This window comes from Ziziphus jujuba, chromosome 9 (assembly GCF_031755915.1).
Source record: "Ziziphus jujuba cultivar Dongzao chromosome 9, ASM3175591v1".
Lineage (NCBI taxonomy): Eukaryota > Viridiplantae > Streptophyta > Magnoliopsida > Rosales > Rhamnaceae > Ziziphus > Ziziphus jujuba.
In genome coordinates, this window is record NC_083387.1 from 7,718,999 (window position 1) to 7,733,112 (window position 14,114).

The 14,114-nt window shown below is 33.9% G+C and overlaps 2 protein-coding genes across 2 annotated transcripts; one reads left to right on the plus strand and one right to left on the minus strand.

Annotated features, from left to right (window-relative positions):
• Nucleotides 1-179: 179 nt before the first annotated feature.
• Nucleotides 180-2,814, minus strand: LOC107426508 (L-type lectin-domain containing receptor kinase IX.1). The gene is made up of 2 exons (XM_048480493.2): nucleotides 2,008-2,814; nucleotides 180-1,809 (listed from the first exon to the last, which is right to left on the minus strand). Exons 1-2 carry the CDS (start codon nucleotides 2,531-2,533, stop codon nucleotides 479-481), a joined length of 1,857 nt encoding a protein of 618 aa, XP_048336450.2. The 5' UTR covers nucleotides 2,534-2,814; the 3' UTR covers nucleotides 180-478.
• A 5,958-nt stretch (nucleotides 2,815-8,772) lies between these two features.
• Nucleotides 8,773-12,887, plus strand: LOC132799517 (uncharacterized). Its single transcript, XM_060811573.1, has 2 exons — nucleotides 8,773-9,556; nucleotides 12,392-12,887. Exons 1-2 carry the CDS (start codon nucleotides 9,222-9,224, stop codon nucleotides 12,405-12,407), a joined length of 351 nt encoding a protein of 116 aa, XP_060667556.1. The 5' UTR covers nucleotides 8,773-9,221; the 3' UTR covers nucleotides 12,408-12,887.
• The last annotated feature ends 1,227 nt before the right edge of the window (nucleotides 12,888-14,114 follow it).

Here is a 14,114-nt window from a genome sequence, read left to right on the forward strand (position 1 = left end):
GGCAGTACATGAGACAGATCAGTGAATAGAAAGAGAACAAAAAATTGGCATTCCAAAAACAGGGGATCTCTGCTTATTTTAGTCATCAAAATTCATTATGATCACCACTTGGCTTCGACCCTTTACCAAATGAAAAACAAGCATAACTTTAGTTAAACTGACAGCCAAGTACTATAACAAACAAACTAAACGTGACTACATCCTTTTCATTTTTTTATTTCTTTTTATACGGTTGCAAAACAGAGAACTAGCATAAAATAATAATAATAATAAAATAAAATAAAACAGAGAACCCATGGCTCTGTTCTTTTCTTGGTCGAAAACTCATGGCTCTGTTTCGGTTGACATAGCATGGCCACAAGCTAGCATTGAATGGATAATAAAAAACTTATTCACAGAAAATAGATTAAAGAGTACAAACTAAACTATTTGGAATGAAAAAGGATTAAATTCCACACCAAGACACCAACTTGATTGGCTAGTGCCTAAAAGATGAAGTGGATTGTGAGGAACTGGTATGGGGACTAGCAACGGTTGGCGACTTGGTTTGGGCATCCTCAGAAGCAGAAGTGCTACCGTACAAAAAACGTAGAAATGGAGGAGGCAAGTAAGTCGGCAATGGCATCTCTAATGGCAGAGCAGGCAATGGAGCTTCAAATTCAAGTACATGAATGGCTTGCTTAATTGAAGTTCTCAGATTGTAATCCGGGTGAGCACACCAGAGCCCAACAATCATCAATCTTTCCATTTGTTGCCCATTAAATTCCCCACAAAGTCTGGGATCAGCCGCTTCCAAAACCTTTTCCATCCCATAGAGCTTCCATACCCACTCCACTAATCCACTTTCATGATCATTTTCTCCAACCTCAGGTTCGAAGGGTTTTCTTCCACAAGCTATCTCCAAAATCACAACACCAAAGCTGTAAACATCAGATTCCCTCCTAGCCCTGCTGGTTTTGAAACATTCAGGAGCCAAATAGCCCAAAGTCCCAGCCACCATTGTGGTTTGTGATCCCTTTTCATGGTCCACCAGCCTAGCTAACCCAAAATCACCCAGCTTAGCATTGAAATTCGAATCCAACATCACATTACTTGATTTAATATCCCTATGCAACACACATTGTTCCCACTCTTCGTGCAGGTAGAGCAATGCTGAGGCCAAGCCTCGAGCTATGTTATACCTTGCCGCCCAAGTCAACAAGCTTTTACCCCCGAAAAGATGGAAATTTAAACTTCCATTTGACATGAACTCGTAGATGAGGAGTAGATCTTTCTTTCTATGACACCAACCGATGAGTTGCACTAAATTTCTATGCCTCAGTTGGGTGATGATCTTCACCTCGGATGCATACTCCTGTATCCCCTGTTTAGATTTGGTGGATATCTTCTTTATGGCTACATATGAATTCATGTTTTTCAAAAAACCTCTATAAACACAACCGAAGCCTCCTTGTCCAAGTTTCTCTTCCTCTGAAAAGTTGTTTGTTGCTGCGACTAACTCATCGTAGGAAAACCTTTTAGCTCCACTGCTTCTCTCAAAATCATTGTCCATTAGCGGATCAATACTCAATTCATCATCATCTTCACCTTCCTCTTCGGTACTCTTCTTCCACTTCCATATACCAAAAGAAATAAAAGCTAAAGCTCCAACAAAAACACAAACACCTACGCTTATCCCAATGACCGACCTTGTCTTAGAATTTGTGCTTGTTTTTTTTGGTGAATCAGAAGTCGTGCTTGTTGTGAAGTCACCAGAATGGAATGACCATGAACGAAGAATGTGTCTGGAAGTGAATAATCCATTGGCAGCTGAGAAACCAAAAGTAACCCTCTCTGGTAAATATTCTGTTAAATTAATTTCATAGGAAAGACTTTGCTGAAATGGAACATCCTCTTTATTATATCCAGTATAGATAACACTTAGATTTTTCATCCTAGAACTGTAACTTACAGTGGCATTGTATACCTTCAAGGTTGAGATATTACAAGACCAAGATGAGTACTTACTAGAAATCATGTCCTTGACGTTGACTCCTACATGCTCGCCAACATCTATTGGGTCGAAGTAATTTTGCAAGGTATCAAACTCCACCGCAACAAATGGATGCGAACTTGAGGTGGAGACACTGGCCTCTATCAAACCCATTCGGCTGCCATCAGTAGTACTTGGAATTCCAAATGGAGGCTGTGCGAGGAAGAAGGCCAAACCATCTCCACGAGGATCAAATGGCGAATAGATGATAAAGGAGAAACTGGTAGTGAAATCCCATACTCTTCCAGTGGCTTTGTCCCAAAGTTGAAAGTCTTCAAAATACTTTACATGCCCAATCTGGTCTGTTTTGTTTAATTTGGTCAGTTGGATTTCTGAACCCAAATATGTAGTATTTCCTTGGGTTATTAAGGTACGATTATGTTTATCTAGTACTGGATAATCAAATTCAAGTGAAAAGGATGAATATGGGATATAATTCAGAAGCAAAAAAGTGGTAATCAACGAATTTGAGATATGTTGCCGAGGATACCAAAGAGCCATGATGATCAGAGCAGTTTGTGATGAGTTTGGGTTAGTTTTTGGAGGTTTTGATGATGCTCATATATTTCAGATGATTGACTAGAATGGTCTCATCAGATTAATTAGAACACCTAATTTGTCAAGTTCAAATTCAGCGCTTACTTTTCTAATAAAAGTTGTTAGTCTGTAAAAGAAAAAAAATGGAAAAAAAAAAAAAAAGATCACATGAAGTTTCTATGTATTACTTGCCTTCGTAAATAAGCTGATTCTTACGTTAATTACATAAGCATTTCAAAATAGCAATGAAACAACATTATGATAAGGGAAATTTGTAAATGAAATTTTTTTATGAGAAATTAAATAGAGATTGTTACTGCAATTTCCTTGTAGGGTTTTTCCCATAAATAACCACCTTACAACTCCATTTTAGAAAAATAGCAAATTTTTTTTTTTTTAAAAACTAGCCACCTTGGGACAAAAATACCCTTGATAAAATTGAAAATTACACAAAAGCTTTCCTTTCTTCTACACAGCCGTTCGTTCGTGGGAGTGGAGTTTATACAAAACTGTTCGTGGGGTTTCTCTAAACTCTTTACATCTCATCGCCTCTCACTTTCATTTTTTTGTATTTTCTCAGATCTCAAACTAAAATCAGGTAAAAATTTTATCTTTTTTCTTATTAGATGAAAGTAAGGAAATATGTATTTTTTTTGTTTTTTCTCTTTCTATTTTTTCTTGTAAGTTTTATTAGTTTAGGGTTTTTTAAGCTTTTTATTTGATATGGGTATGCAAGAAATTGATTTATGAGATGTTCTATGTGATTTTAAAGATACTTTAGGTGGCATATGGTTTGAAAATGGGAGAAATTTTGTGTAAAACTGAAAAATCGTGAAAAACAGTAAAAACGGAGGAAATTTGGCGAAAAAGATGAATTTCCGCCAATTTCCTCCAGTTTGTCAGTTTTCGCAAATTTCCGCCAATTTTCCGCCAGTTTTCCGTCAGTTTTCCGCCAGTTTCCCGCCAAATTTCCACCAGTTTTCCGCCAGTTTTCCGCCAGTAGGAAAAAGCTATATTTGGCCCGAAAAAAAAAACAGAATCAACTTTTTTAATACAGTTAATATGTTTGTTTAATATTATTCAAAATTTTATATATTTATTGATTTAGTTTAACGTTATTCATTTAATTTTGTAGTCAAATGGAAGATGATGACATTGTAATTGCGGTTTTATACAATGGAACATTGGTACAAAATGATAGTGGTGATTGGGAATATCGAAATGGTAAAAATGTAATGGTTTCCGTCGGCAAGAGATGCACAAAATCAGAGTTAGAGGATGAGATTTTCAATTCTATTGAGATAGATCGAAATGAATATTTGCTAAAGCTAAAATGGATATATGGACGATGTGCAGAAAAGTTGGATCCTACAGAAATACGATGTGATAGGGATGTGAAATGTTTTCTTCAAGAAGTGAGGAATGGAGGGATGACAATGATGCGGTCTCCATTGTATGTTGAGGTGATTTCAAAAGTTGAACATGTATGTAGAAATGTTCATCAAACAGCATTTGCTTCGGATAGTGGGAGTAATCTTCATTCTTTTTCTTGTCCTCCAATTGGCGGTCGTCTACCACAAGCTTCCGGTACTGAACCAATTCAGGCTACATCTCAGGAAATTATGGTTCAAGAAACTCAGTTTAGAGATCAAGTTGATGTTCGTGGGGGGGCCTGGACATCATTTAACATTCACGAAGGAGTTGATGTTGGAGGTGACTATGCTGAACGGTTTCCTAACGACGAGGAGTATGAGCAGTTGCATCATATTGATCATGATGAGAATTACAATGCAGCAGGGGATGATGTTGGTCATAATGATGTAGATTTTGATCATGAGTTGCCGGATAATGATAATGATATGCATCCTGAAATGAACAATGAAGGAGTTGATGATGTTAGGGTTCATCGTGCTACAAGTGACCACATATCATCGAGCAACAGAAGTGGTTTTATGGCCATATTTTCGTCAAAGTTCACTGGCTGTGAGAGCATAGTAGTTGGACAATTATTTCGCAACAAACGTGACCTACAGAATATATCCTTTGGCTTTCGGCATTGGAGATGGAGAGAACGAGCAAGCATATACATGGTTTTTCCAAAACCTGAAGGATGCCATCGGAGATTTTCCAGATTTGGTGTTTGTGAGTGGTAGACACCCCGCTATTGAAAGGGCATTACGCAAAGTTTTTCCCAATGCATACCATGCGTTGTGCACGTACCATATAAGCAGAAATATTAAAGCAAATGGACATGCGAAAGATGAATCAATAATACAATGTTTCATGCTCGCAGCTAGTGCATATTTGGTTGAAGATTTTGAGTTTTATATGGGGCAAATTGAGGCAAAAAACAGTAGAGCTGCCCAGTACATTCGATCATGTGACCCTACAAGGTGGGCACGTTCTCTTTGTCCATGTAGAAGGTACACTATCATAACCACCAATATTGCAGAAAGCTTGAATAGCATTCTGCTAGATGCTAGAGAGATGCCAATAGTAGCATTAATAGAGCACATACGGGATTTACTGCAAAGGTGGTTTTATGAGCGACGTACTGCAGGTGCAAAATTGACAAAGCCTGTGACTGACCATATGGAAGAGCAACTCAAACTACGAAATTTGGAGTCCATCGGACTACGTGTGAAAGCCATTAATATGCATGAATTTCTTGTGGAAGGTGGGAGTTTGAGGGGTACAGTTAATCTCCAATCAAAAACATGCTCATGCAAAGTCTTCGATCTTGATTAATATCCTTGTGATCATTGTATTGCCGCTTGCAGAGACCGAAAAATTGCTCCTTATGGCATGTGTTCTCATTACTACACCGCGGATGCATATCGTGCAGCTTATGCTGAGTCCATTTATCCTTTGTTAGATAAAAAACAATGGCATGTCCCGGATGACGTGGCAAGTCGCATTGTTCTTCCACCAAGATGGACACGTAGGCGAGCCGGTAGACCAAGGATGCAACGCATACCATCCGAAGGTGAAGATGTTATTGGACGTAGATGTAGCCGATGTGGTGGTGTTGGACATTATAGGCAGAGATGTACGAATCCATTGTCTTATGCTTCGAATTAGAAAGTTTTAATTTAGTGTTATGGTTTAATATGTTTTGATAATTATTTCATATCTTTTTTTTTTTGAATTTAATCCTAAATGAAAAGATGCTTTCTGGAATTGATTTTCAATCTTTAGTTTACATATCATTTTATGAAATGTCCAAATGATTTTGAAACTAAAAACAAACATATATCAATTTTATTTTTATTTAAAATGGTTATTGATTTTAAATGTCACTACATTTTTTTTTAATTCCATCTTCATCTTATATAATATTTGTCTCCACTCCCAATTTTTTTTAGCCTACTATTAACTTATATAATCTATTAGAAATTGATTTTCCAAGTGGAGGAAATTAGTTTCTAATAGGAGTAAAAATTATTCAACGATTTCCGCTTGGAGGAAATGTTTTCCAACAGGAGGAAAACTATTTCCGCTTGGAGGAAAATTTTTCCACCTGGCGGAAATTTATCACGAGGCTTCAATTTTTCTTCATATGGGATTTCCGACTGGAGGAACGTTTTTCCTCCATTTTTCCTCCAGTAGGAAAATTTTTCGGCCTATAGGAAATATTTCCGACAAGCGGAAAATTTTTTAAAATTTGCAATTGAGCTCTTAAGGCGTTTGTGCATAATGGAATTCTAATAAATAAACATGGCACATTTCCTATAAGGTCAATTACTTATCATTACATCAATACCACATTGTTATCTTTGTTAAATGAACATTATAAGCCACCATTATATTTACAATTAAAAGTCAAATATAATAAATAATATGCATCTATAAACATGAAAAAAGGAAAGAAAAAAGCATCACCACGCAGCTCATATGCTAAGTTCTTTGTTGTAAACCTCATATGCATACTTCTTTCTAAAGAACTCCATGTTATCTTGTGTGAATGTCAATGGTAATCTAGCATGTAAGAATTCGATGGTCTTGAGTGTAAATATGCCACAGTCCTCTAACTCTGATTTTGTGCATCTCTTGCCGACGGAAACCATTACATTTTTACCATTTCGATATTCCCAATCACCACTATCATTTTGTACCAATGTTCCATTGTATAAAACTGCAATTACAATGTCATCATCTTCCATTTGACTACAAAATTAAATGAATAACGTTAAACTAAATCAATAAATATATAAAATTTTGAATAATATTAAACAAACATATTAACTGTATTAAAAAAGTTGATTCTGTTTTTTTTTTTCGGGCCAAATATAGCTTTTTCTTACTGGTGGAAAACTGGCGGAAAATTGGCGTAAAAGTGGCGGAAAACTGATGGAAAACTGGCCGAAAAATGGCGGAAAACTGGCGGAAAACTGGCGAAAAATTGGCAGAAAATTGGCGGAAATTTGCGAAAACTGACAAACTGGAGGAAATTGGCGGAAATTCATCTTTTTCGCCAAATTTCCTCCGTTTTTACTGTTTTTCGCGATTTTTCAGTTTTACACAAAATTTCTCCCATTTTCAAACCATATGCCACCTAAAGTATCTTTAAAATCACATAGAACATCTCATAAATCAATTTCTTGCATACCCATATCAAATAAAAAGCTTAAAAAACCCTAAACTAATAAAACTTACAAGAAAAAATAGAAAGAGAAAAAACAAAAAAATACATATTTCATTACTTTCATCTAACAAGAAAAAAGATAAAATTTTTACCTGATTTTAGTTTAAGATCTGAGAAAATACAAAAAAATGAAAGTGAGAGGCGATGAGATGCAAAGAGTTTAGAGAAACCTCACGAACAGTTTTGTATAAACCCCACCCCCACGAACGAACGGCTGTGTAGAAGAAAGGAAAGCTTTTGTAGATAAGGGTACTTTAGTCCAAACGGGTAAAATATTGGTTAGTTTTTAAAAAAATAAAAAAATTTGCTATTTTTCTAAAATGCAATTGTAAAGTGGCTAGTTATCGAAAAAACCCTTTCTTGTATGTACTAAATCAAGAATGTGGTACACGTGCATGTGGGCTAATATTAGGCAATAGGAATGGGTCTGATGTGAGACTGGAAAAAGAATCGGTTGGGCTATAGTGACAGATGATGTTAAGTTGCCGTGAAAGACGAGTTCCACACACAGGAAAAAGCATTGACTGGGCTTCAAGAATTGTGGAAAACATTAAGGGTTTTTTGGAAAAATAGCCATCCCATTAATCCGTTATTGAAAAGTAGCAATTTTTTTTTTTTAAAATATAACCCACTTTTTACGTTTCTAGATGAAAATACCCTTAATAAAGATATTTTTTTCTTTTCTCTATCAAAACGCATGTGTTTTTTTTATTTTTTTTATTTTTTCGGTTGCTTTTTGTTTTCTTATTACTTTCCCTTTCGACATAGGGCTTCTTTCAACTTTTCCTTTTAACGGTTAGGGTTTCTTTCTATTTTCCCTTTTGAAAAGCTCAATCACTGTCAGTGAAGAAAATATCGATATCGATGAAAATATCGAAGGTATGAATTTACAGAAATATCGATGAAAATATCGATATCGATGGAAATATCGATAAGATTATGGAAACTGTAAATTTTTAATTTAAAATACAAATTTTGAGATATAAAATAATTAATATAATAAAATAATATAAAAATTCAATAATTAAAGTACAATAATAATAAAATATAATAAAATACTCATCCAATTAAATATATATACTAAAATCTTATATATTATATAACAAAAAAACTAACAATATTATTTATTTATTTTAAATAGATAAAATTAAATTTATTAAAAAAATAAATAAAATTAAATTAAACACTAAAATAAAAAAATAAAAAGATATATATTAAAATATTATCATAGTAAAAATCAAGCATATTAAAAATGATAACTAAAAGCAATAACATGAATTAGATGAGGTAAAAGCTAAGAATATAATTGAATTAGTTCCTTCTCACTTTTTCATACCACCACGACAAATCACCATCACATAGATTTTTATTTATTTTTTTATTTTATTCTTTCTCTTTCCTTCCCCCACGTGAAAGAAAGATTTCTTTCTTATCTTTTTTTCTTTTCTTCTTTCTCTTTCCCTTCCCCCACGTGAAAGAAATATTTCTTTCTTATCTTTTTTTCTTTTCTTCTTTCTCTTTCCCTTCCCCCACGAAAGATTTCTTTCTTATCTTTTTTTCTTTTCTTCTTTCTCTTTCCCTTCCCCCACGTGAAAAAAAGATTTCTTTCTTATCTTTTTTTCTTTTCTTCTTTCTCTTTCCCTTCCCCCCACGTGGAAGAAAGATTTCTTTCTTATCCTTTTTTCTTCTTCCTCTCTTCCCTTCGTCTTCTTCCTCCCTCTCTTCTGTGTGCCAGATCAGTTAACAACCAAAAACAAAAAAAACCAAAATTTCCAAATTCGGCCCTCTCTTTTCTCTTCTCTTCTCTTCTCTTCTCTCTGTGTATCCCCATCTTTTCCCCCTTCAGTTTTTCTCCGACCGATTACCACAAACCAAACACACACACAAATCAACACAAACACACCCAACCAGTCTGGCCGACATATCCCAGAAATTTCCACCTTTTCCTGTCGACAACCGGCCGATCTTTCCATCTTATCCACCCAAAACCTGAAATTTTCACCGACAATGGACGATTCCGTCGACTTCCATCGATTCCGGCGACAAATCGACGACACGCGTGCAAGAAACTTCTTCCCCCCCCTGTCGGTGTCGGGCAGGGTCGACAACGGAAACTGTCGCCGACATTTCCACCGTCTCGACGATTTTTGCTTCCCTGATCACTGTCACCACCCAGAGGTAGAGGAAAGATACACCATCGTCGTCGTCGATCGCTCTGGTCTGACCTCTCATTCACTGCCGTTGTCTTCGTCGCACCGCCGTCATCTTCATCACACCGCCGTTGTCTTCGTTACACCACTATCGTCCAACCATGACGAGTCTTCCAGGGAAGAGATAGAGAGGTAGGCAATTGGCATAACTTAAACCTCAAGCTGATGGGTCTCGCTTTTGGTATTGTGTTTGTTATTGTTAATATGGTTGGGTTTGTAATACGTATTATGCATCTGAGTAACATTTTTTTTTTCAAATTTTAAGAGGTCGCCAAAATATTTATAAACTTTTGCTTTCTTTGTTTTTTAGATTTTCTTTTGCTTACTTTCTTTTCTTGATTTCTAAACCTTTATCAATATTTAGGCAGTGAAAAGCTGGTCTCTTTGGAAATATCTAAATGTTACGTGAAAACAATTTAATCCCATTTTCATATTCATCAATAAAAAAAATAAAAAAAATGTTACTGGAAATGGAGCAGTAACTTTGAAAGGAACTCTCTCCATTTCAGAACTCCTCTGTTTTATTTGTTTATTTATTTTCCTCCGTTCCTCTATTTTCTTTTATTTGTTGCCAAGTGTTTGAAAAGTAGTTGAATATTGTGGTGTATATAGGTAATGTTACATTTACTATTTAAATATGTAAATTTTGGAGAGCAGATTGAAAAATGGAATGTGATTCAAGACGGAGGAAAAAAAAAAAAAAAAGAAAGATTGAAAATTGGAATAGTATTTTTCTTGTTATGAATCAGGATGTGGATAAATAATACAATATTCAATAAGCTTGATTTGTTCACGCACTTCCCCATTTATCTAATGTCCACATCTCAATGACAAATTATAATTTCTTGTTATTTTTGTTTTGTTCCTCGTTAAAGAATGTAATGGTTTCTGGCTAGTTGTATTATGGACTTCGAGCTATTGGCTTGTTGACTTAATAACGAAATGCATCATCTAAAATCTTGTCATTGCATCTAGAATTTCTTTTAGTGATTCATTAGTTTTTCAAATTATAATCCCATTATTTTGTCTCGTCTTTTGTTTCATGTACCCTGCATTTGATCAAACCACTAAGGAAATGAAATATAACTTGCAGTTTGGATTTAATTCTTGATGGTGATATTTTTGAGTGAGTGAATATAATAAAAGATCGCCTTCTACCTTGGGGTCGTTTTCTAGTTTTAGCAAGAGATTGTCTTCTTCCCTGGTCAATTTTCTGCTAGAAAAAAGGTGGTTTGGTCTAGATGGTCATATATCCTGCACTGGGTGGTTAGACTGAATTTACATTTCTTTGTTAATAATGCAACCCTTTTTCTTTTTACTCCCTTATCTTTCACAAATAAAAGTACAAAGCAAACAATATACAATTTGGCATTGGAATGAAAGCTTGTTTTCATGCATGTGTATATATATATATATATATATAGAAAAACTATTGTTTTGAGTTTGAAACCATAATTTAAATAAATTATACATCATCCTAAATTTTGTATTTTTTTTAGTTTTTGCAGAGGTTTGGTTTAATTTATGGCTGTTGATCAGTAGGGTCCTCATGATTGGCACTATCTTAGAACTTAGAAACTTTATTGGATCAAAATGCTAAATGTTGAAAGGAGAGAAACTTTAACAGAAGGGTTTTGAAAGAAATTTTAGACTTAAAAATATCTTCTACTAAAACTTAAACATCAACCAGTAGAAGGAAAAAGTCATTAGGAAACACAAATTTATAAGGAGTTACAACTTTTTTTTAAATAAAATATGCTAACACATGGAAAATATTTTGAAAGCTCTAATCATTTGGTTGTTGGGAATATGATTAAGGAAGGAACAAATTAGACAACTCATGAAACTATTAATCTAGATATAATTCTTTTAATCAAATCTAACGTATGTGACCCTTAAGTTGCTTACATTATGGTATAAGTAATTTGTTCTATCCACATGTGAGCATGAGGTCTTTTCTTTTTTTCATTTTTTTCCGTGAAATTCGTCAATATCATTAAGATGAAATAGTAGTACATGAATTCAACAAAATGAAATTAGAGTATTATGAGTTAATCATGACAGTGCCTCCTCTGTCCAGGTCTCATACTGAGACACACCGAGAGAATAATGAGTAAGCTCATTGAGTAGAGCTGTATTAGACCCTGTCAATCTCTTTTTTAAACTTGCAATTTTTTCATCTAATTATTTTTTCTGATGCACTCTAAGCCACGTGTTATATTATCTATGGACCATGGTCCACAAATGCTTTTTTCTTTTTATTAATATTTTTATTTTTTGGGGGAAATTTGATGAAAGGATCGTAGAATATTTGAAAGTCAATTGCTTGTGAAACTGAACCTTAATTAAAGTATCAGAGTAAAGTACTTTTTGCTAATAGCATATAAGAATAGTTATGGATACATATAATTCTTTTAGCTTATTACTTTGTTCTCATCTTAATGAAATCAGAGAGTATTACCCGAAAGATGTGAAAATTTATAACTTTGAATTATTTTTCTTTCTTTTTTTTTCCTCTCATATTAATAGAAAATTTAAAATATAGTCATTTTAGATCTAACAGATTTAGATTTTTTTATTCTATTTTCAATGAATTTAGGTATTTTCCTACCTCAGTGTTTATTTAACTTTCACATTGATAATAATAATCTGTCAGTTACTTTTTACTTTTTATTTTGCTTGTATGGAGTTGGTTTACTTATTATTATTATTATTATTATTATTTCTGTTCATTTTTTGCTCATTTTGGAAATATCTATGACAAGCTGATTGCTTTTGTATTATTATTTAAGTATTTGATGCCTTTTATTCTTTCAAAGAAGCTAGAATCTATAAATTTCCTTGGCATGTATCTATAAAAATTGTTAGAGTTGTATAGTGATATTATTGTCGTGATTAATAAATGTTTAATTTTAATTATGCGTTATGTTACCTTATTTACTGCGCTCTGCATTCTTTTATGAGCAGCGTATGGATCTTGTAGACTCCGTTGATGAGTTTACATGTGAATTGACACAAAATTTCCCTTAGCAAAGTAACGGGTAAAGCCCTTTAATACTTACATGTTTGTTGAATAAATATTAACTATTGAATATGGTTCTAATAATGTTATTGTCTCGTTATAATAATTGTTTTTTTGTAATGGTGATTGTGTCATGTTTACACTCAAGAGCATGGAGTTTTTACATGCTAGATTACCAGTGATATTCACACAAGATGACATAGAGTTCTTTAGGAGGAAATATGTATATGAGGCTTACAACAAAGAACTAAGCATATGAGCTGGGTGGTGATGCATTTTTCTTTCCTTTTGTCATGTTTATAGATGCATATTCTTAATTATATTAGACTTTTAATTGTAAAGATAATGGTGGCTTATAATGTTCATTTAATGAAGATAACAATGTGTTATTGATGTAAGGATAACTAATTGACCTTATAGAAAATGAGCCATGTTTATTTATTAGAATTCCATTATGCACAAACATCTTACGAGCTCAATTGTAGATTTTGAAAATTTTTCCGCTTGTTGGAAAATATTTCCTCCAGGCGAAAAACTTTTCCTCCAGTCGGAAATCCCATATGGACACCAATTGAAGCTTCTGGATAATTTTCCGCCAGGCGGAAAATTTTTCCTCTAAGCGGAAATCGTTTTCCTTTTGTTGGAAAAATTTTCCTCCAAGCGGAAATCGTTTTCCTCTGTTGGAAAAAATTTCCTCCAAGCTGAAATTGTTGAATAATATTTACTTCTATCGGAAACTAATTTCCTCCACTTGGAAAATCAATTTCTAAAAGATTATTTAAGTTAATAGTGGGGTAAAAAAATTGAGAGTGGAGACAAATATTATATAAGATAAAAATGGATTTAACAAAAAATGTATTGATGTTTAAAATCAATAACCATTTTAAAGAAAAGAAAAAATGATACATATTTGTTTTTCTTTTCAAAATCATTTGGATATTTCATAAAATAAGATGTAAACTAAAGGTTTAAAATCAATTACAGAAAGCCTCTTTTCATTTGAGATTAAATTCTTAAAAAAAAAAATTGCTAATAAATATTCCACCGTCTAGTAGAAAGTATAATATCCAAGATATGAAATAATTATCAAAACATATTAAACCATAACACTAAATTAAAACTTTTTAATTCGAAGCATAATACAATGGCTTCATACATCTCTGCTTATAATGTCTAACACCACCGCATCGGCTACATCTACGTCCAATAACATCTTCACCTTCGGATGGTATGCATTGCATCCTCAGCCTACCGGCTTGCCTACGTATCCATCTCGGTGGAAGAACAATACGACTTGCCACGTCATCCGGAGCATGCCACTGTTTTGCATCTAACACAGGGTAAATGGACTCAGTATAAGCTGCACGATATGCATCCACGGTGTAGTAATTAGAACACATGCCATAAGAAGCAATTTTGAGTTCTCTGCAAGTGGCAATACAATGATCACAAGGATATTGATCAAGATAGAAGACTTTGCATAAGCATGTTTTTGATTGGAGATTAACTGTACCCTTCAAACTCCCACCTTCCACAAGAAATTCATGCATATTAACGGCCTTCACACGTAGTCCGATAGACTCCAAATTTCGTAGTTTGAATTGCTCCTCCATATGGTTAGTTACAGACTTCGTCAATTTTGCAACTGCAGTACGTCGCTCATAAAAC